The sequence below is a fragment of the Stigmatopora argus genome, chromosome 22 (genome assembly GCF_051989625.1).
Source record: "Stigmatopora argus isolate UIUO_Sarg chromosome 22, RoL_Sarg_1.0, whole genome shotgun sequence".
NCBI lineage: Eukaryota > Metazoa > Chordata > Actinopteri > Syngnathiformes > Syngnathidae > Stigmatopora > Stigmatopora argus.
Window position 1 is genome coordinate 845,771 of NC_135408.1, and position 22,922 is coordinate 868,692.

At 41.4% G+C, this 22,922-nt stretch overlaps 1 protein-coding gene across 1 annotated transcript in view; it reads left to right on the plus strand.

Annotated features, from left to right (window-relative positions):
- The window catches only part of rars1 (arginyl-tRNA synthetase 1), a 61,510-nt gene that overhangs the window by 12,526 nt on the left and 26,062 nt on the right, over positions 1-22,922 (plus strand). The window contains exons 2-11 of the mRNA XM_077591670.1: positions 800-937; positions 17,901-18,089; positions 18,195-18,303; positions 18,731-18,831; positions 18,935-19,056; positions 19,141-19,261; positions 19,337-19,466; positions 20,628-20,732; positions 21,099-21,277; positions 21,359-21,468. Of these exons, the coding sequence (XP_077447796.1) occupies positions 800-937; positions 17,901-18,089; positions 18,195-18,303; positions 18,731-18,831; positions 18,935-19,056; positions 19,141-19,261; positions 19,337-19,466; positions 20,628-20,732; positions 21,099-21,277; positions 21,359-21,468 (1,304 nt within the window). The remainder of the gene's footprint in view (positions 1-799; positions 938-17,900; positions 18,090-18,194; positions 18,304-18,730; positions 18,832-18,934; positions 19,057-19,140; positions 19,262-19,336; positions 19,467-20,627; positions 20,733-21,098; positions 21,278-21,358; positions 21,469-22,922) is intronic.

Consider the following 22,922-nt stretch of genomic DNA (forward strand, 5'->3'; position numbering starts at 1 on the left):
CGATCGTTATGTCCTCACAGTTAAAATGAATGGGATGCCTTTCACAGTCGATGGCAGCAAATGAGATATTTAAAAATAAAACAAATAATAATTTAAAAATGCCCATTTTATTTATTTTTTACCCGATTCTGATCCTCTGTTTGACAAATGTAGGTTGAAGCCTGATTTTTCCGTAAGATGCTCTTGGAGAATAAGGTTTGGACATCCCGGACTTTAGACAGTGACCTCTGTCCTATAGAATTAGCTTGTTGCGAGTATAAATTAGGATTTTTTTTGTTTCACTCTGATATCCTTTGATCTTGATAGGTGTTATTGGCCATAATAAATTGGAGTGAATGATTACTTATGCTGTTACTGTCTTCACATGGCTTAATTACATACAGTAATCCCTCGAATATCACAGCTTCAACTTTCGCGGTTTCAATACATCTGTTTTTTTTTCTGGGGGAATTTTTTTTTTTAAAGTTCAGAAAGATGTGAAAATCCACGCTGAAACTCGCAAGCGGAAGCCACTCTCCTGTCCTCCACTTGGTACTAGAACTCAGCACTGAAGTAACGTGTGTGTGTGTGCGTGCGTGCGTGTGTTTTTAAAGTTCATAAAAATGAGAAAATTCACGCTGAAACTTGCAAGCGCAAGCCACTCCCCTGTCCTCCGCTTGCTACTAGGACTCAGCACTTTATTAAAATAGGGGTGACCCTACTTTGTGTTTTTTTGTTTATCGCGGCCATGTCTGGATTGCTGTATATAATTTTTATGGGCCTGCTACTACGAGTATGTGATTACAATGTTTTGTTCCAGGAATGTGAGATCCAGAATCTCTCTGCTGAGCTGGAATGTCTAAAAAACTCTCGTAAATCAAATCCGTCTTCTTGTCGTCTGGATGAGCTACGAGAGGAGAACAGCAGGCTGCACTATCGCCTTAACATCCTCAAAAGGGTAAGGTGGAAACAAGTCTCAAAATTCTAAAACTCAGATGTCACATTCAGTTTTTAGACTGCAGTATGTATAAAACTTGAATATTGCGCGTCACAAATCACAAACATTCATAGATATAAAGTCCAATATATTTTATACATTCTACATGCTAAATGCTTTTATTAGTGTATTTAAAATCCAAGAATGCATGTTTTGAAGTAAAATTGGAATTTATTGTATATTAATAATTGACCCATCGATCCAAAAACAATGTTTGAAATTTCCTATTTCATACCTGTCAATTGCTCCCCTTATTGATGATTGCAATTCCCCTTATTAAGCGATAGTAAACCGTACAAACACAACCCGGCACATTTACTTACATAGGGTGCACTTCAAAGTCTAAAATTTTCCAATAAGTGGATCGGGTTCCCAATTAGTCTGTGCGCCTTTTTGTATGCACTAAATTCAAGATTTTGTAGATGTCATTTTATGACGCTGACAGCTTGACTGTCTGAGTACATTGTTTGCTGACGCGCACAGTGACAGATGATCCAGATTAGAGCCAAAGTGGGTAAGAGATCGGTCTTGCAAAAAACGTACTTAAAAAATAAAAAATTGTGTACAAAAATTGTTACATACATAGGCGTGCACAATTTGAAATGATCAAAAAAACAAAATATGGGAAAAACCTATAAATTGACAGGTGTGCTATTCATATTAGAGATTTTCCGATTACATATTTTTGCATGCCAGTCGAGTCAGAGTAGATCCTGATTTTGTAAATGTCGAAAACCGAGGCTTCATCCGATAGCTCGGAAATGTATTTAGGAGGGAAAAATAGCACGTCCAAATGTCTTTTTTCCCAATTTGAGCAAAGGTAACCAACATTTAGACCATATGAGAGGTATTAGTGAAAACATTTTTGGGGCAAATCAAATGTGCAGCACCAAATAAGGTTTTCAACAAATGATATTTAAATATTTGATTCTCATCAATAAATAATAGTCCAATGTTATTATTTGACCTCTTGATTAAAACTTTCTTAACTTTGATGCTCTCTTTGTTGTGCAAAGTCTGTTTCACTAGTATGTGAAAATAAATACAGTGGTACCTCGAGGTTACGAGCTTAATGCGTTCCGAGACTGAGCTCGTACGTCGATTTTCTCGTAACTCAAACGAACGTTTCCCATAGAAATGAACTAAAAACAAATTAATTTGTTCCAACCCTCTGAAAAAGAACCAAAAATAGGCTATTGGACTGGAAAAACATTTTTATTTGTTCTAATTCGCCATCTATTAACAAAGTAACAAATAACCAGTGGTTTAATATTACTAAAATGTGTTTAATAGTACTAAAATTATACGAATTTCGCAGGGGGAGAGAGAGAGACGGACAGAGAGGGGGGGACTTTTTGCGCGGCAACGCGCTCGTAACATAACATAAACAAATTTAAATGAACTTGGATTACGATGCAGACACACACAAAAATAAGTTTAATCTAACCTAACACTGAATTTAATTCTTATTTAGTTTGACATTTTGATTCCTTTCTTCTCCCGGGTTGGCTCTATTTGCCCCGCCTCCACACTGACTTTCAGTCAATATCGGCGGTTGTTTGATTTTGTATTCCCTTCAAAATATTCCCAAAGTGATGCACACAAATGTCCTCACAATAGGTTAACGCACGACCACTTGCCAACGAGAAGTAGTATATACGCCATTCGCACTGACTAACAGGGAAAAAAACACTGAAAAAATGCACCGCTTCGCCCAGTGCTCGCAGAGACATTACACGATGGAGTTGTGACCACAGAGACATTACACGAGGGAGTGGCGGGGAGCGAGACAATGTCCATGATGTTCTTATGAGCAGCATCTCGCGTCCGCTGTCTGCTCGTAAAACCAAAATTTGTCACGTATCTCAAGATAAATATCGGCTCAAAATTTTACTCGTATCTCAAATTGCTCGTATGTCGGGGCACTCGTATGTCGAGGTACCACTGTATATTGTATTAAATGTACTGTATATATTTAGTATTGCACCCCTGGATTCTTTTATCTTTATAAGAAAAATGCACTGAGATAAATTGAACTCTCTTGATTGTGAATTTTATATTGTTGCTGGAGTTTCCCTTTGCCCTGCTAAATTTGTTTCACTAGTATAAATAAATAATATAGTACAGTCTTACACCTACTTACAAATGTCTCTAGGTATGAAATTTTCAGGCTGTGAAACCCTTTGATATTGCCCCAAAATCCCGCCGCCGGCGCGCCCATGGAGTGCTCGCCCCCAGTGTAATCTTGAGTCTGTATCCGTTTTTGCTACCGCAACCAAGATGGCTCAATTGGCAGCCGGTGGCGGTAGCTCCGTCCGCTCCTGCTTGTTTTGTGTTTTTGCTGCTTTTCTGTCTTAATCTTTTGATTTGGTGATTCTTAATGATACCATATACTTCGCTTTGTACTTTGTGCTTTTGCTTTGTTGTTCTGCGGCCTTTGCAACTGTATTGTCTAACTTGTAACTTTGTGTAACTATGCCTTTCCAGTATCTGCATTCTCACCCCCTTGCTACTATCACAATGAAATTTCCCGAATACGGGATGAATAAAGTTATCCAATCCAATTAAGTAGCGTATTGGCAAGAAATAAAACAAGTCACTCAAGCGGTCAGGGCCATACAAAAATTTAGTTTAGTGCACAGACAAAATGCACCAACCGATTGGGCTTTTTCGAGAACATTTTAGACTCTTAAGTGCGCCCTACAGGGGTGAAAATACGGTAATAAAAAGCAGGTCGTTGGAGTTTTAGTCCAACTCCTCTGTCAGATACGAGAGGCATTTTTCTTGTACAAATATTGCTGAATTCACTGGCTGTCATCATTGATCTCCTTCCGAGTGACTCCTTGCAGTGTTTTGACATCCTATTGTCATGCCAGCTTCACGGCTGTATCTATGGCGTTAATCCATTTTAGTGCTGGTTCATATTTTTTATTCCTTGGGAGTCTGGGTGTGTTTGTCCACACGAGAATTTGCAGTTTCGCACCTCGGAAGATGCGTGCTTCGGGCGGTGAACAACAGGACATGCGTGCCGGTGCCGGTGCCCAAGGAAAGGGGCGATGCTTCGAGGAGAACAGTCGCGGCAATGTGTAGCGCGTCAACCTGGGCGGAGAGACCAGCCGCTACACCTCTGACTACTTCACCTCACGAGAATTTATTTTTATTTATTTGCAGCATACAGTTCGCCACAACACGCTTGCATCTCCAGAGGAGAAGTGCCTTCACTTCCTGTGTCTCCATTTTAACTGCAAGGCAGAGTTCATTAACATTGGTTCCTACCAGCTGAATTATGTACAAAAGAACGCCACAGTGTAGATTCATTTATGTCGCAATTGCCTGCTACTTATTTAGCCTATCAAGGAACGTTAATATTTAGGAAAAATAAGCAACATTCACTTGGAATAAAAGAGGAAATGGCAAGATGCAATCTCATACCTGTCAACCTCTGCCGATAACTGCCCTTATAAATGATTATGATTCCCTTTACAAACCCCCAAAAAACCTTACAAACACCGTACGAGTCGTACGGTGTTTGTAAGGTTTTTTGGGGGTTTGTAAGGGGAATCATAATCATTTATAAGGGCAGTTATCGGCAGAGGTTGACAGGTATGCAATCTAGGCACGGTATATATATATTTGGCGCACCCATTCTCCCTCTATTGTAGATAGCTTCCTCGGCGCTGAGAGATGAAGCGCTGCCGCGACCTCCGCCATTTTCACCATTTTTCATCTGTCTTCTGGTTGCGAGTTTCAATCCAGATTTAGACATTTTTATGAACTTTGTTTAACTACCCTAAAAAAATCAGCGATGTAGTGAAGCCGCAAAAGTTGAAGCAGCGAAGGGAAGGATCACAGTATGTTTTCCTGCCTAAACAAATTTGTGTATTTATTAAATGTTAGTTATAGGGATATGGAAAGACTAGTGTATTTCTGTGAACCTTCTTCACTACATCGCAGTTTTTTTTTCTGGGGTATGAAAAGAAAAAAGTTCATAATGTCTGAAACTCGCATCCGGAAGAGAGATGGCGGTGAAAAATGAAGGAAGTCAGGGCACCGCTTCTTCGACGCTGAAATGGTTGGCTCTAAGTGCCAAAGAAGCGACTAACACAGAGGAAGAATGGGTGCGCCGAGAACTATAAATGGCTGTGAAACACGCCGCCAAGCCGTTTCTTGTTTCCAGCGGCTTGCGTTTTGCATTGCATACATTAGACCTTGTGGAGAAAGAATAACTTTGAGTCAATTCCAGCTTTGTTTGGATTTTACATCCCTGCTGAAAAGGCCTGATAAGCGTCCAGCGTCATCTAATCCAAAGCGAGCCGACGATAGCACGGCCATGCCATCTCCCCGTTGCTGAGCGAAGCCACTGCAAGCTGAGGATGGCCTCCCCAAGCTGAGGATGGCCTCCCCATTGCAGAGCTACGGCATTGCAGAAAAGCGGAGCTAGGGTGTGGGGGGGTGTAAATATGTTCCACATTGCATTTGTACGGTTTTTAATCTCATAATAAGAGGAATTGCAATCTTTAATAAGGGGAGCATTTATTTGAGGTGGACAGGCTTGTAAGAGAGAATCTTGAAACATGGATAGTGGTTGTTCTGCGACAGCCAATTGAATCTAATTGAATGCTTTTATTGTCATTATTTGAGATAGAATGAGAGCGAAGGAATGAGAGCCCAGTAGAGGGTAGAGATGTTCGAAAGTGAGAATCAATGCATCCAACAATATTTTTAAAATAATATAACGGATACGGAAATGCATTTACTTCATGGGGGATTTCGTAACTTGGCTCTCTTTCGTATCTCGAGTCACTCATTTGCATATAAAAAAATGTGTAACCTGAAAATTTCGTACCTAGAGGCATTTGTAAGTAGAGGCATGACTAATACCAATATGAACACATCTCAATTGAAATCTACAATATTAAATCCTCAGTCTAATTCATCATGTTTAAAATATTTCAAAGTCTGATTCATCATCATCAGGTTCACCTAACAATAGAGTCCATTCTTCTCGAGCGAGGATAGCGGTCGCTGGGGGGCTACTCGTTTCCCTGGAGCAACTTTTTTTTATTTTTACCTCTACTATTACCCTATAAACTTGCCTAAGGCTAATTGGAGAGGGCTAGCTTTTGTAAAAGAAGGTAGATTATCGTCATCTGGCTGAGAAAGACAGGTTTTATGTCTCCCATTATACATAACAGCTGCGGAGGGGACTTTTTTGAGCTACCAAACCCCACCAGTTTCATTTGCGCATTCACCGAACCCCACCAGTTTCATTTGCGCATTCACCCAACCCCACCAGTTTCATTTGCGCATTCACCGAACCCCACCAGTTTCATTTGCGCATTCACCGAACCCCACCAGTTTCATTTGCGCATTCACCGAACCCTACCAGTTTCCTATGCGCATTCACCGGAACCTTCTTTAATGTAAAGTAAAATGACTTTTTTCAAATTCAAGATATATAAACTCTTCGCAGCACTGTGTGATTATCTGCAGCCAGTGATGATCAAGCAGGGCATGTTATCGTAAATAGACATGAGTCGATGTGTCTTGACCTCCATGGAAGAGGCTCCACCGAACCCCTTGGACAGACTCACCGAACCCCTGGGGTTCGAACACAGATTAAGAACCACTGTAATATTTAATAAATATGCACTTTTTGTTAATTGTGTACAGTAATACCTTGACATACGAGTGTCCCAAAATACCAGAAATTTGAGATAGGGGGAAAATTCCCAGCAAATTTTTTGCTGAGATACGAGCATACAGGATGGTTCCAGATGCGGTCGTCCGGGTGGTCGAGTATGCGAGAGGCTGCTTATGAGATCAGCATCTATCTTTCTATGAGCACGGGGCCATACAGGATGCATTTTTTTTTACTAGAGATATCATGACCGAGTCGATAATCTGTGAAAAAGCCAGCGGAATCTACATGCAGTTGAAAGCAAAGCAGGTATCCGAAAAAGACACCAGCGAAACCCTTCAAAGCGAGTTGTGGCTGGTTCAATTATTTATAGAAAAACGAACATTTGGTTCTCAGGCATGGACAAGCCAGGAAGTTCCGGCCAGCTGGAAAGCTGTGGTGGAATACATTATTTTTGCCTTGGTTATCGCACACGAAGGTTTAAATTTAGTGTAACGTAAGATTCAAACTTATTTTTAAGTGTGTACAGTAATCCAAGTTCATTTAAGTTAGTTTAAAGTTTGTTATATTACGAGTGCGTTGCCGTCATGTCGTTTCTCTCTCTCGTCCGCGCATGCCGCTACCGTCTGTACTGAGTAATGTCACATTTTAGTATTGAAGATCATAACGTCTCGATAGCTATTTGTTACTTTGTGAGTAACGTATTTTGCGGTTTAATATACCCGGGTATATTAAATGATTTTTGCTTTTTTGAGCCTCCCGTTTGTGCGCCGTTTAATATACCCAGGTATATTAAACAGCAACTCAGCTTTTTTGGACATAATTATAGATACTTAAGTTAATTAAAATTCCAACTCAGACTTTATTCAGCAGTAAGTAGTAATTACTAGTCGGACAAAGACTCCAAATCGCTGTCAGCAACAGACTTCTCTTCAATGACGACTTCATCTTCATCCTCACTTTCAGCTTCCTCCTCCAGTCCTAAACTTGGCAAGGGATCTTTGGTTTTCTTATTCTGCTCCAGCAAAGCTTTCAAGTCGGAGTTCAGTTCAGCGTTGCCGTGAGCTTCCCCTTTCTCCTTGATGCTACAACATTCAAACGCTTTGCGGAATTTGGTTGCATCCAGCATTTCCGTGCTGTGGGACACAAACTGTACTACCTGGTCGCCTCCTGTTTCCCTTCTGTGTGAATTCCTTCTTTCCGTTCTCGAACCAGTCCTCCCACTGTTCTCGCATTCGCGCCTTGAACGCTGAGTTGATGGCGACATCTAGAGGCTGCAGAAGGTTGGTCATGCCAGCTGGAATATACCTCAAAGCCAGCTTTCGGTTGGCGAGTGACTTCTTGACGCTTTCTTTCAAGTGTGAGCCATACCTGTCCATCACGATTACACCCGGTTTATTCTGCAGGAATGGATTTCGGGCCCCGAGGACTTTTTCAATCCAGTTCTGCATCAGCGGCTCATTCATCAAACCACCTATCGAAACAGCCAGGACGATGTTCTTTGGAATGGTAATCTTCGGTATCTTTTTCAACCCCTTCAAGATCACCATGGTCTTCAGCACCTTGCCCGACATCGAAACCGTTATGACAGCTGTGAATCGTGTCTTTGCATGACCTGTATCCACCTCCTCCTTTTTCTCCCTTGAAGTGGAGCGTCTTGCTGGATGTCATGTCCAGGTAACATGTGGTCTCATCCATGTTGTAGATCCTCTCAGCCGTGAGTGATGGTGCGGAATGTGAGGTTGTGCCGCCTTGTGAAACCGTAGGCAATTTTAGATTTATTGCCGTTTAAAATACCCGAGTATATTATATGGGGGGGTATATTAAACAGCAAAATACGGTAGGTGGTGAACTAGGACAAATAAAAAAAAATTTATTCCATTGTAATATCCTGGTTTTCCATTGTAATATCCTTGTTTTTTGTTTGTGTATTTTGAGAGGGTGGGAACGGATTCATTTGTAGTTAGCTAATTTTTATGGGAAAAATGTATTTGGGTTATGAGTAAATTGACATACGAGCTCGATCCCGGAACACACGTATCTCTAGGTATTACTGTACTTGCTTGTATTTCTGTTTAGGCGCGAAAACGTAATGTGGTAGTAATAATGAGGGGGATCCTACTGAGCGTTTTTTTTTGTTTATCGCGGCCATGTCACGTCTACATTAACATCGAAATTTGAGTGACTACTGTAATATGTAAATATAATCTGTATATACATTTTTAAAATATATTTTAACTACTGTATTCACTGAAAATAGTTCCTCTGCTTGATTTAAATCATAAAAAAATGGTTATTGGGAGCGTTAATCCAAGTCCTCTTCGTCAGATTCGATAGGCATTGGATCATCGATGGAATCTTCTGGAGGCGCCGTAAGGGCAGCTGGAGGAGCCGTAGGGGCAGCTGGAGGAGCCGTAGGGGCAGCTGGGGAAGCTTTTGCGAGAGGTTTTTGGCGCACATGGAAGCCAGTGATGTGGAGTTCTGACCGTTGTTTCTTTTTTTGTATAATATGCTTTTGTACAATGACATGACACTCAAGACAATTGCCGAATTAGATGGCTCTGACCATGTTGTCATCAATCTCCTGGACCCGTTGTTCCAAACTGGGTGCCAAATTGAAGATCTACAGATTTATTTAAAGACTACGTTCTTCATCCACCTTGATGACTCTTCTTCCTCACTCACTGAGTGCGTCATTTCTATCAGGTCCTCCTCAGTTAGGGGTAGGGTCATTGGCTCTCGAGCAATGTTCCCTCTAATTTTTCATGTCTGTACATACAGACCACCACACTGAGCACACTGAGAACCAGTGTGAGCAACAGCAAAGTGCTCGCTATGGGCACACACACCAGTATCACACCTGCCGTAAGCAGATGCATGTCTACTACCCATAAATGATCTAGTCATTAAAATTTAATGATATCTATGAATAAAACATCTTAATAAATGTCATTAAAATATGAATAAATCTGACTTAAATTTTACCTTATTTTTCACTACTGTCCTCACTTCTCATTCTCATTCAAATGACTTCTGCTGAATGTGTCACTTCCATTTATATCCAATCGGAAAACTCGCTTACAACTTTAGCTGCATGTTTTGCAGAGACCTTTATCACCCTATTTCACAGTGTATTCTTCTCTTTGCACATACTCAGACAGCCATTCCATCTTAAAAGAACTGCATTATTTTAACTTTGGCTCGTTTTGCCATGATAAAGGCTTGGCAGCAGCTCCACCAAACCGTTAGCTATATGCTAACCTGTAAAACACAACGCGTAACTAACACAGCCAATCAATGTCGTTAACATTTACTCATGCTGCGGAAGTAAACACACGTGAGTGACGTGAACCCCACCATATTATTGGCTGGACACAGTGTTGGTCATTTAATTTTATCCGTAGTTACCGTATATTGTCGTTTGTCAGTGACAGGCTGCCACTCTGAGTTACATTGCAAAATGGTGAAGTGTTTATTTTTTATACAATTCAGGTTGGATTTTATTTTGTGCGCTGCAAATGTTTGTTGTGAGTGTCTTCAGTGGCTACCAACGAGGCCTGCTTGACGGCCTTATCTACAGCATAGATCCTTTACAATCTTTGTTCATTTTCATTAAATGTTTTTATTCCTAGTGTTTACCACTCGCTTGGTGTCCTTGGATAAGGATATCGTTGCTGTTTTCTGAATGTTAGGTTTCATTTTCTTAATGTAACGCATGTGTTGCACCCTGCATTTTCGCTTGAACAATGAAAAGAGGAGGCGATATATATAAAGTGATGACAGGCCTTGACCAGTAGGCGTCAGTGAAATTATATTCTAATTGCTAAAGGAAACATGGTAGCATATAAAAAGTATCAAAAAGAATGCATTTCATATTTCACATTTCCCCCCTGGAGTAATTAAAAGAATTTTCATTAAACATCAATTTGTATCCCTTCCCTCCAGGTTCTAGAATACAAATATCATCAACAGTTACTCTTCACAGGGTATGGAAAATAACAGTCACTTGTCAAGGCAGAGGCGAAAACTATATATACAGACGCTCCCCTACTTACGAACATTCAACTTACGAACAACGGTACATACGAACATGTCTGCAAATTGCGTTTAAGTCCAAAAATGTTCGCAAGTCCAATTTTGTATTTCGCGTCTTTTTCGGAGTAGTACTTCTTTCCGCCGCTAATACCGACGCCTGGCGCTGTGAGAGCTCAGCTCACCCAGCATCTACCTTCTTCTTCGTTGCAATGCGGAAGTGCGTGAATGTATCTCCAGTGTGCAAAGAACCTTTTTCATTTGTATCATTAAATATCTCATGCATCCAATATTGAATATGGTTGGTAAAAAGCTAAAGGCTTCTATTGAGGGAGTTGCAAGGAAGAGGCAAGCCATTTCATTTGAAACGAGTGGCAATAATAACGAAGCTTGATGCGCGTGAGAGTGGTGAGCGTTGCACATTCAGTACCATTTATAAACAGAAAGATCGAGCAGCAGGACCCAAATATTGAACGCTGCACAAAGTTTGCAAATCAATTGAATGATGCCATACAGTGCTACTGCATCATTTATGATGAAAAAAAGAAGAAAACTGTGCAATCGTCATTAGGTCGCTTCTTTTGGCCAGTTTCTAATACATAAATCTATCTCTCTCTCTACAGTACTGTACATATTCTCTCCATTTTATTAAATGTTTTTTTTTTCAGTACAAACCAATGCGTGTTACTTATACAAGCCTTAAACATACAAATGCACTTATATAAACCTTCAATATACTTATATAGGCCTTAAACATAAATTATAATAAAAAATATAGCACTAAATCAACTTACAAACAAATTCAACTTATGAACAATCGCTCGGAACCAATTGCATTCGTAAGTTGAGGAGTGTCTGTATACTGCATTCAGGGGTACTCGAGAAAAAATCCTCTACGTCCCTCTTAATGAGCGAACACAATTTTTAAATTGAAACAAGTACATTTACACAGGACTCGACATCATGGGATTCGTCACACTTCGAAAGAGTGCGAGAATCTCCAGTATGGTTTGCCATGCGGTAGTACTTGATGTCACTGTAAGCTACTAGCGTGTGCTGGATTGTGTTTTTAATCATAGCTTTCACACAAAAATGCAAAATAGTAGCATAATCTCAAGAATGGGGGTTGCAAATTCAATGAGAATGGAGAATTATGGTCCGGTTGTAAACCACGACCACAGTGATGCACCTACGGCTGAGTGATCTTGGGCCATGGTGTTGGCTAGGGCCTTCATTTCAGCTATGGCACGAGTAATGTTACCTTCGTTACTTGTTTCATCTGGGATGAAGGTGCAGCAGTGTTCTCCCATTATGGCACACACCTCCATCCTTGGCTGTTATCAGATCCAGGACCATCCGGTCCTGCAACTCCATTTTCCTAAGGGCTTTTAAATCATCTGCTATACCCTGTAGGGCCTTGACAGTTTAGTTAATGAACAGTCCCATGCGGCAGTTCAATGTCTCTACACGGAGCATAACTTTACCCACTCCAAGCTGGGCAAGTGCTGACAGTATGATTTTTCTGGGGGGTGGGCCACAATTTATGGTCATCAGGAACCTCACTGCCCCAGATTGAATCATGTGGTTTGAATTGCACTGATATCTCTTACTGTTATGTTCACTCCCCTTAAAAGGAGTGTATCTTGGACCATCTGCACCATTGCACAACGAGCTATCCAAACTATGGGCAACTTCAAAAACACTATGTCCACACATCTCTCGGGATACCATTGCCGTGTGTCTTTGGCATAGGGGTAAATTGTCTTGGGATACACTGGTGGGGTACCTGTGGAAATGGGTATATGACTACACACAACAACTTTCATTCACACCAGTCAGTTTCTTCTGGAACACCATGAAATTATACCACACTTCATAGTAGTTCTCTGGATTGTTCTTCTCATACCACTTCACTCTTCTCTGTGGAAGGAGTATGTCACCATCTTGTTTTCCAGTTCGAGTCTGTGGGTGGGGCATTCAGACACGCCCAGGCTGCCACTGACAGTACAGTCACTGTGATGAGGGTGGCAACAGCTTTCATTGTGGCTTCTGTGTGGGGGTGCAAAGGTCTATGGGAGGTCAAGGTTAAGTGAGGGGTGCTCGTGGCAGGTGAGCAGACGTCAGAAGAGTTTTTCACGGACAAAGGTTTTGGAACCGTCCGACTTCCAGTCTACTCAGAGTCACCTGTGTCTCGAACTACCTTGACCTGGGATTGGTGAATCCACTTCGACTTTTCAGCGATCTTTGCTGCTGTGGCGGTTGGTTGGGTTGAACCACGAATGGGTCTTCCCATCGTGAAGAGAACCAGGACTTCCTTTTTATGACTCGGATCAGGATCCGGTCACCTGGCTTCACCACCTCCTGTAAGGGAGACAAAGGGGATCACGGCAGCTTACATGTTCTTTGGACAAGTTTTTCTCCACCCTTAGTCTCTTGCCATGGTTCACCTTCCTATAGGGGAAGTTGGAATGGTATTCCATGCACTATCTCAAAAGGTGTTAATCCTGAGCTAGTTGGTACTATCCTCATGTACGTTTTGACCAGTGCTAGGCTTTCTGGCCATGGCTTCTTTATCTGTTTCATGGTTTTCTTAAGCCTTAGTTTTATCGTACCATTCGTTCTCTCTACCAGTCCCACGCTCTGCGGATGGTACAAGCAGTGGTTTTTTAGACTTATTCCTAGGTGTTTTATTTCAAATAGGTAGGTACCTTTTCGACATTGGCCTCGTTTGGGCCTGAGGTTACCTTGCACATTGTCTGCAACAAATTAAACAGCTCCTACAAACTTTTAAAGTAGTTATTTAGACCTCTGGGACATGGAACACATGCTGTACCATGTCCATCATCCCCCTGTTGAGACATGGCTCCTTCCATGGCTCAATTTTGGAATAAATTCTTTGTTAAGCACGGTAGGCCTTTAGCTGTGTACAGGCCGTCTGTGGACTGTTCTGCGCCTTCATGTATCCATGCATCTTTTCTTTTGTGGTGCAATGTTTTGCATATCAATTAATACTGTTTTTGGGATCGACTCGTTTTTGTTGTTGTTGTGTATACTGTGTAGTAAGTGTTTGTGCTGCTTCTTTAGCTGCTGCATCTGCTCTGGCATTTCCTCCTGATTCTGTCGTTGCCTTTAGCACGTGCTTTACATTTGCATACAGCTATTTGGTTGGGTTTATTACCCCAATGAACAAAAATCACAACAATCTTACTTATTCCATCACAATAGTTTGTGAAAATCTAAATGCCTTATCAGTCAAACTTAAATATGCTAGCTGGTATTCTATTATGATCATTGCTTTCTTGTTAAGATCAGAACAATATTTGTTTTTGTTTTTTCCTTTCCTTCCTGCAATTACACAAATTAATTAAACATACTAAAAATAGGAAAAATACAAAAGGCAAACCAGGAAAACAGCTTTCCCGTTCTCTGCAATAGTTACATTCACATCAATTAATATCCAGAAACAAATATACACATTTATAATTCTGAATAGAATTGAACCCACTAAAATGTATCCACCCCTTGTTCGTCAGGGTTAATATTTTTAGCATAACTGTGCCCTTTAGAGCAAATAAAGCCCATTACTTATAAAATGCATATTAATCAAGTCCCAATTCATTCAATAATGTGTATCGCGTTGCATATTAAATTCAGTTGTTTGAAATTCAAAATACCCCACTCTAGAAGACTTTTTTTATCAAATGTAACATTCCATTGTCTTTGGAGTTTGTCTATCATCTCCTATAAAACTTTCTTAATCAATATTTTTCAAAAGTCAGGCATAAAACTAAAATGTAGTTACATTTCTATCCATTGTAGTTTCTCTGTTCTCGCTGATCGTTTACTTTAACCCTCTATAAGAAGGTTTAGTCGCAATTGAAACGCTTTCACCTTTTTTCTTATATGGAGACAATAAAATCAATATTAAAAAGTTCCCTATGGTTTATGGCATTGCTCCCTGAGCAATAATCTTTGGCATTGCTCCCTGAGCAATAATCTTTTTAATCAATATTGGAGTGCTTGCCGTTTCGTCTTATCACGTCAAAAAGTTTATCTTACCTGTCTCCTCAAACGTTTCAACAGAGATCCTTCTTACAGTGCACAAGGTGGATCCACATCCCCCTTTCGGCTATTTTCATGTCTGCTGGTTGGTCAGCAACACTTGGTACGGACGTTCTCACTTTGAGTCGTGCTAGTGCTTCTTCTCTATACTTTAGGTTGAGCACCCAGGCTCCTGGGACCATCGTTGGTCCAGTCTGTTTCCTGTTGAGAAGCGCAGTCTCCTGCTAACCCAAATTCAATGCATTTCTTTAAAGTTTTTCTTTTATGTAGTTAGCCAGATTAGCCTCATCATCCAGTTCCAATCGTGTAGTGAATAATGGAGTTTTATATGGTGTACTAAATAGGATTTCCTTATGTTGTTGTCCAGTTGACCTCGTTATGTAGGCGCAATGATTTCATAACGAAAGATGGAACCTTTTGTCAATCCCGTCAATTATTTTGTTAGCACAATTTGGATGCCATTATCACTATTAATCAATGGTTCTTTGGAATTCCACACTGTCTTTGTTTATTCTTCTCAGTGCTCCCAAATTTTCCCATTTCGCACTGTGAAACGGATTTCGCATAGCAGATTTGTTCTTCCACTTCAAGTTTAACATTTGGATTAATGCTACTGCATTTTCATCAAAAAATTCATTGGACTAAATAGTTTTCCATAATTTGTAGTCGCCATCCCTGAAAAAAAGGCTTATTGGCGATTTCAGAAATTGCTTTCAAATTTCTAAATCATTTTCCACCTTGATATCTGATCGATTGATTATATCTTGGTGGTCGGCCAATCAGAAACAGAAAAGACAAACAACCATTCACGCTCACACATAATCAGACATCAGTGGTCTGCATTTTTTATCACCACTGGAGGGTGCCATCCCCTAGTGGGGCTTCTTAGCAGCTAATAACTTTTTGCTGTCCCATCAGCAATAATCATTCTCAAAGGAAATAGGTCAACGTTGTTTGGTTGACATCAATTGTTTGATGCTTATGCAATCCGTAATATTCTAATAGTCATTAATATGACCCACGCCAAAGCATATTTTACCTGCTCAGGGCAAAACAAGGAATATTTCCCGTGCACTGAAAACACCCCATGCTTCTCCCGTCCTAGGGAAATCATGCCTATCCTAAATTAATTATTTTATCTAAACCTGCCAGGTACGATTTACCTAATAATTTGGAGGCATGCCATTTCTGCATTATCTTCATGTTTGATATCCAAATGATTCTTAATACTTAAATCTAATTCGCGCTTTTGTTCACTTTGTTCTTGGCCCCACGTTGGGCGGCCATCTTTTTCTCTTTGTCCTGCCATACATGCGCTCTGCTCTGCCCCCCTCATCCCCCCTTCTCTCTCCCTTGCCTCTCTTCTTTTGTTCTAGGGACGTCCAATTTATTATCTCTTAAATACTTGTTATCATACTTATCCGCCTAAGTAGCTTTCTTAGTCGTTTTTTTCTCTTGTGCGGCAATCGTCAAGATTTGAGCGCGTCACAACGTCGCTTCGGCCAATATATTTCTTCATATGAAGATTACTTGCATGCTTTCACGGTTATTATTCTATTTTTCTTATATTGATCTCTGTTTCGTTCCCTTGGCACGGTTTAACTATACTTTTTCCTTTATTTTTACTAAATTCTCGAAAACCCTTTCACTGAGGTCCCGTGCCTCTCCCGTCAGGTGAAAACTGACGTCACTCAGCCTCTTGGATGCCTAGTGAGTCAACCGAAAAAGTGTAACTTTCCCAGATATAGACAGACTAAGTTTACATCCGTTGCATACCTTACGAATCTATTTTTTCATTTTTTGCGACTTATGTACTTCTCAACGGTACGCTCAATTTATCTCCCACGAATGGAGCGTTTTTCTCTACTCTCTCACGATTAAAAACGGGGTTTTATTCTGAATTGGTTTTTAAAAATTAATTTTAACCAGTGCCTTACCATTTTAGGTGCTTTCTCTGCTCGAAAGGATTCGTTTCCGTTTTTGGGCCGCGATAGACCGAATCGCCCCCTCTCTCAAGGCAGGAGTAGCTGACGTCAGAAAAGGACCGACATTTGCACATTGCACAACATACGAGTGCAACTTCAGCTTGGAACATGCTGGAATTAGTGACTATGTTGGAATAATGATTAATACCCTTAAATCATTATTAGTAATATTTAATTAAAATTGGAAGACATCTTTCAACATAACTGCTTACAACTTGCAAGGAAAATCACTCCCAACGCGTCTTCGTTCGCAAGAGGATTCTGACGAGCAGCATACTCTTCGGTCCATTTAGCAGCACATAACCAAAACATTCAAAGGTAATCTGATTTAAACAATTGCATAAGCAAAAACAACTGTCTCAACTGTTTGGAACAATTGTATAAGCTTAGCCGAATAACATCATAAAGGTTATAAAAACAACTGTCACAACAATCTGTTTTTATCGGAACACCTGCGTAAGAATTTGCACAATAAGCATAAAAAGTGACCCGAGCGGATCGTAAATCAAAACAACGGCATTAGAATTTGCACCAGTAAACAATAATTTCTTTATAAGGTAAACTGCCGGCGTCCCAGACAAAACCATTTATGAGTCCTTCGTAGATCATTGCGAACTTGCATCTGGGGGCCTGGGTTGCGAGGTCTATCTCCCAGTAACAGTCCTTGAGGTGTTATGTCAACAAGCTGGAGCCAGCAGGGTGACCTCGAGTTTGTCCCAGTCTCAAATTAAAGTCACTCTTATACAAAAGTAATTAAAATGCTATAATATCATCATGAATTAATTCATAGCCTTATTACTTATTAAAAATGATTACAACACATAGAAACATTCCATTATAAATCCAACACTGTAAAACGGATGTAGAAGGACCCAAACACAAAGATAAATTTATTTTCATTATGCTGTACTTTTTCAATAGTTTGCAAAAACTCAATATTTCAATTAAACATGATAATAACAGTTTTATTTAAGTTGTCCTACACTTTTTTTTTTTTACATTTTATATCGATCTTGCGTGAATCGCATTCACTCTGGAAAGGGTCCTCCTGAAATGGGGTCGACGTAGGGGGGCAGCTCTGATTATAGCATTATATTAAAATTGTTCAGTCGATGTTGACTACATTACTGAAGCCACCATGACGTGCATAAAAATAAAACAAATCAATTAAATTCCAACATAAAGTTGCTGCACTTGTTTTTAGACTCTGCAGGAGGAAGCCCCCCGCTGCGGGACCGCCATGTTGAATATCAACCAGCGGCTGCAGGACATTTTTGGCCCCGCCATCCGGGCCGCCTGCCCTGAGCTTGACAGTCCGCCGCTCTCCGTGACGCCCAACCAGCAGCCAAAGTTTGGTGACTACCAGTGCAACAGTGCCATGGCCATGACACAGGTAGATGGACCTTTTTCCTCACTTACTAGTACTTGGAACAGTTTCGGCAACTGGAAAACGCAACAATAAGGTGGGCCTCTCTTTCCATCCTTTGGCCTTTGGCAGATGTTTAAGGCAAAAGGCATGAAAGTCAATCCGAGAGATATCGCGGAGAAGATTATTCAGAACATTCCAGAAAACGAACTCATCCAGAAGATGGAAATCGCAGGACCAGGTATGAAAAATATCACCTGCGACAAACACTTATTTGTGATGAGTTTTTGGGCGTCAGTTTTACAACTGCAGGTCAACAATAGAATATGAGGATGGATTTGGTCCACTCGAATATCTTGACATTTTGCAAGAGAAGCAACTTTAGTTTACTACCGTTTTAACGCCAGCCATTTTTAGAGCAGCAACTCATTGACAGCTAGTTCTTTTATTACAGGATTTTAATCTTTAGAGGACAGGATAGTATGATTTATAAAACTTTTGTATTTCAATTTAAGACATATGGAACATAAATTGGTGTTTTGCACCCATCTACTGGAAGCTTGCTCTCATTACACAATTCTATAATCTTAGGAGAGCTCATAGGAGAGCAGTGTCAGACACTGCCAAATGAATTACACATTTTCTGTTGCGTTTATTTATTTGTCCAGGCTTTATCAACATCCACCTGAAGAGATTGTTTGTGTCCAAGCTTTTGAGCAATCTTCTGGTCAACGGTGTGCAACCGCCTCCACTTGCTTACAGGAAAAGGGTAGCGCCACTCTTCCAAGACACCACATTGTAATAATTCCACCATCTTTTTGCACCATCTTTACTTTGATTCTACCTTGTCTGTGTGTGTGTTTTTCCTTCAGGTGGTGTTGGACTTCTCATCCCCCAACATCGCCAAGGAGATGCACGTAGGCCACCTGCGCTCAACCATCATTGGGGAAAGCATGTGTCGACTCTTTGAGTTCCTAGGCTATGACGTGCTTAGGTAGGTGGAAATGGAATCTTTATCACGGTGCATAGCTTACCTTATGCAACTTAAGCACGGTTTTAATGATAGGTGTCTGCACAGGTTGAACCATGTCGGCGACTGGGGCACGCAATTTGGCATGCTGATCGCGCACCTGCAGGACAAGTTCCCAAACTACCTGATTGTGTCGCCCCCCATTGGAGACTTGCAGGCTTTCTACAAGGTCCATCTTCAAATTTTAGAGTCCATAAACAGAGACTCCACAGGTTCCTCCCCACTGATAGCTGGTCTCGTGCAGGAATCCAAGAAACGTTTTGATGAGGACGAAGGGTTCAAGAAGCGGGCGTATCAGTGCGTGGTCCGACTGCAGAGTAAAGAATCTGATTTTCTCAAAGCCTGGAATCTCATCTGTGACGTATCCAGGAAAGGTGATGCTTTCTTTCTTTTTACTGTCATTGGAAAGACGAGAGATCACATCGCTTGAAAAAATGTTTCTTGGAATCTACCACCATATCATTAAACAATGCATGGAATATTTGGTACAATAGTAAAAATTTCAGGTTAACATTTTTTAACACGGAAATTCTTCTATCACAATTTCCCGCCACAGCTGTGTGTTAAGGTCACATTGTTTCGGCCTGTCAATGTGCGAATACAGTCATCTATGATCCTTATAAAGCGTGACTTATGGATGGATGAATAAATTAAAAGGTTGGGCGCCCCGGTGGCGCGAGCGGTTAGCGCGTCGGCCTCACATCTCTGGGGTCCTGGGTTCAAATCCAGGTCATGTCCACCTGTGTGGAGTTTGCATGTTCTCCTGCGTGGGTTTCCTCTGGGTACTCCGGTTTCCTCCCACATTCCAAAAACACGCAAGGTAGGCTGATTGGACACTTTAAATTGCCCCTAGGTATGGGTGTGTGTGTGCATGGTTGTCCGTCTCCTTGTGCCCTGCGATCGGCTGGCCACCGATACAGGCCCGGAGACAGCTGGGATTGGCTCCAGCGACCCTAATGAGGATAAAGCGGTTCAGAAAAAGATGAGATGAAAAGATAAAATCAAATTTTAAAATATATTTAGTTTTTCCTTGATAGGAAAACAAATTAAAATAATTTTAAAAAAGGAACTATTTAATGTTTTCCCTTTCGCCAAAACAATCAAATAAACATTTTTTGAAATTTAAAAAACGATGGTTATCCCACTCTCTTTTTTTTTAAAGGACTAAAATTTACTAAAATACTGCTTTTTTACTCTTTTCACAGAGAAAAAATGAAATATTTATAAATAGAAAACAAAACCATAAATTAATATCGAAATAAATCTTGGTCACATTGATTTATTTAAATATAATTCAAATCATTGTGTAAATTTGAGGACATCACTGTATCCTTGTGGATAAGTCGCCCACTTCCCAGTTAAAGAATTTCGATTTGAATTCCAGGTTTCTTGTAGGGATCTTATTGGGTTAAGATGGGTTATGAAATTTTCCATAGGGGTGGTGTGGACATCTTTGTGAATGGTTACTTTTCCATAGTATACACTATACAATTGGGCGGCAACCAGTGCTGTCCTAACATTGTTGTGCTTTTCAGAGTTCCAGAAAGTTTATGACTGCCTGGATGTGAAGATCATCGAGCGGGGGGAGTCATTCTACCAGGACTTGATGATGGGCGTAGTGAAGGAATTTGAGCATAAAGGTAACCAAAACAAAATTTAAAAAAACAATCCCCAAGTTGGAATCGCTTAAATTTTTGAATTTTCACAATATTTCCAACCTCTACGTACAATCCGTGTTTTCAATCAGATTGAGGTTCCAGGCAGAAAAAAAACACTTTTTTTTGGACGATTCTAAATTAAAATAATGAAATGCACTCACAAAAAATGATCGGAACTAGAGAAATGCATGTCAGTTTTTGAGTCAGCAATTTTTTAAAATCATTTGAGATAAACCACGCAAATTTGGTAGCTGCTAGGGAGCAATGTTGCCACATTCTTTACTGCTCTATTTTCCCTAGCATGTCTTCCATCTTTTGAGTATTTCTACCGTACATGTCTTTCACCAGGCCTGACACAGCTGGACGAAGGCCGCAAGATCGTTTTTGCCCCCGGGCAGTCCATCCCCCTTACCATCGTCAAATCGGACGGCGGCTACACGTACGACACGTCCGACCTGGCTGCCCTGCGCCAACGCATTTTTGACGAAAAAGCCGACATCATCATCTACGTGGTGGACAGTGGACAGGTAAGGTTATCGAGCAATTGCTAGCAGTGTGGAAAAAATCACACACACAAAAAAATCATTCTACTTGTCTTTTCTTTTCAGGGTACCCACTTTCAGGTGGTGTTCGCAGCCGCCCGCATGATCGGATGGTATGACCCACAAGTGACCAGGGTGGAGCATGCCGGATTTGGGGTGGTGCTTGGTGAAGACAAGTAAGACGAAACACATTGGAGTTCATGCCCAGTTTGGGTCCAGGATGGTTGCTGCCGCAATTTTTGACTTACACACCGTATTTTTCGGACTATAACTCACACCTGAGTATAAGTCGCACCAGCCAAATACACAATGAAGGGGAAACCAAAAAGTCGCTTTTTTCAGAAACCTAATAAGTAACCTGAGTTGACTGACAGCAACCCCTGTTTTCAACCATGAATTTTGACATTTATATGAAAATTTTTGATTCGGATACTTCTCTCTCATCTCATCTTTTTCCGCTCATCCAAAGTCGGGTCGCGGAGGCAGCAGCTTCGGGAAGGAAGCCCAGACATCCCTCTCCCCAGCCACTTGATCCAGCTCTTCCTGGAGTATCCCAAGACGTTCATCGGCCAGCCAGGAGACAGTCTCCCCAGCGTGTCCCAGGTCGGCCCCGTGGCCTCCTCCTGGTGGAACGTGCCCGGATCACCTCCCAAGGGAGGCATCCAGGGGGCATCCTAATCAGTTGCCCAAGCCAACTCATCTTGCTCCTCTCGATCCGGAAGAGCAGCGGCTCTACTTCGAGCCCTTCCCCGATGACCGAGCTTCTCACCTTATCTCTAAGGGAGAGTCCGGACATCCTGCGGAGGAAACTCATTTCAACCGCTTGCATCCGTGATCTCATTCTTTCGGTCACGACCCAGAGCTCGTGACCATAGATGAGGGTGGGAACGTAGAGAGCCTCGTCTTTTGGCTCAGCTCCTTCTTCACCACGACGGACCGGTGAAGAGTCTGCAACCCTGCAGAGGCCGCAACGGTCTGCCTGTCGATCTCCCGCTCCATTCTTACCTCGCTCCTGAACAAGACCCCAAGATACTTAAATTCCTCCGCCCGGGGTTAGGACCTGATCCCTGACCCGGACATGCCACCTTTTTCCGACTGAGGACAATCTCAGATTGGAGGTGCTGATTGACCAAAACCGGACCCCCGCCTAGATATTCTGTCCATAAAAGTGATCTGCCCGCACCATCGGAGCCAACTCACCAGGTTGTGATCGGTTGATAGCTCCGCCCCTCTCTTTACCCGAGTGTCCAAGACATGCGGCCGCAGGTCTGATGACACGACCACAAAGTTGATCATCGAAATGCGGCCTAGTGCACATATGGTCACCCTTATGCTTGAACATGGTGTTCATTATGGTCAATCCACGACGAGCGCAGATATCCAACAATAGAACACTCGGGTTCCGATCAGTGCGAGCTGTGCTGCATTACTCGTGTCTGTCGTCTCATCCACCATTACAGAGACAAACAGTACTTTTTTTTTAATTTCCCTTCCCGATCTCTTCCTCCATCACTTAAGCAATAGCAGTGATCAGGTCGTTTTGTATTTTGCCGACGTGCCACTAAACACTTTATTAGTGGACAGGTGGTAATGTAAATCTGTGTTTCTCTCAGCAATGAGAGAAAGAAGT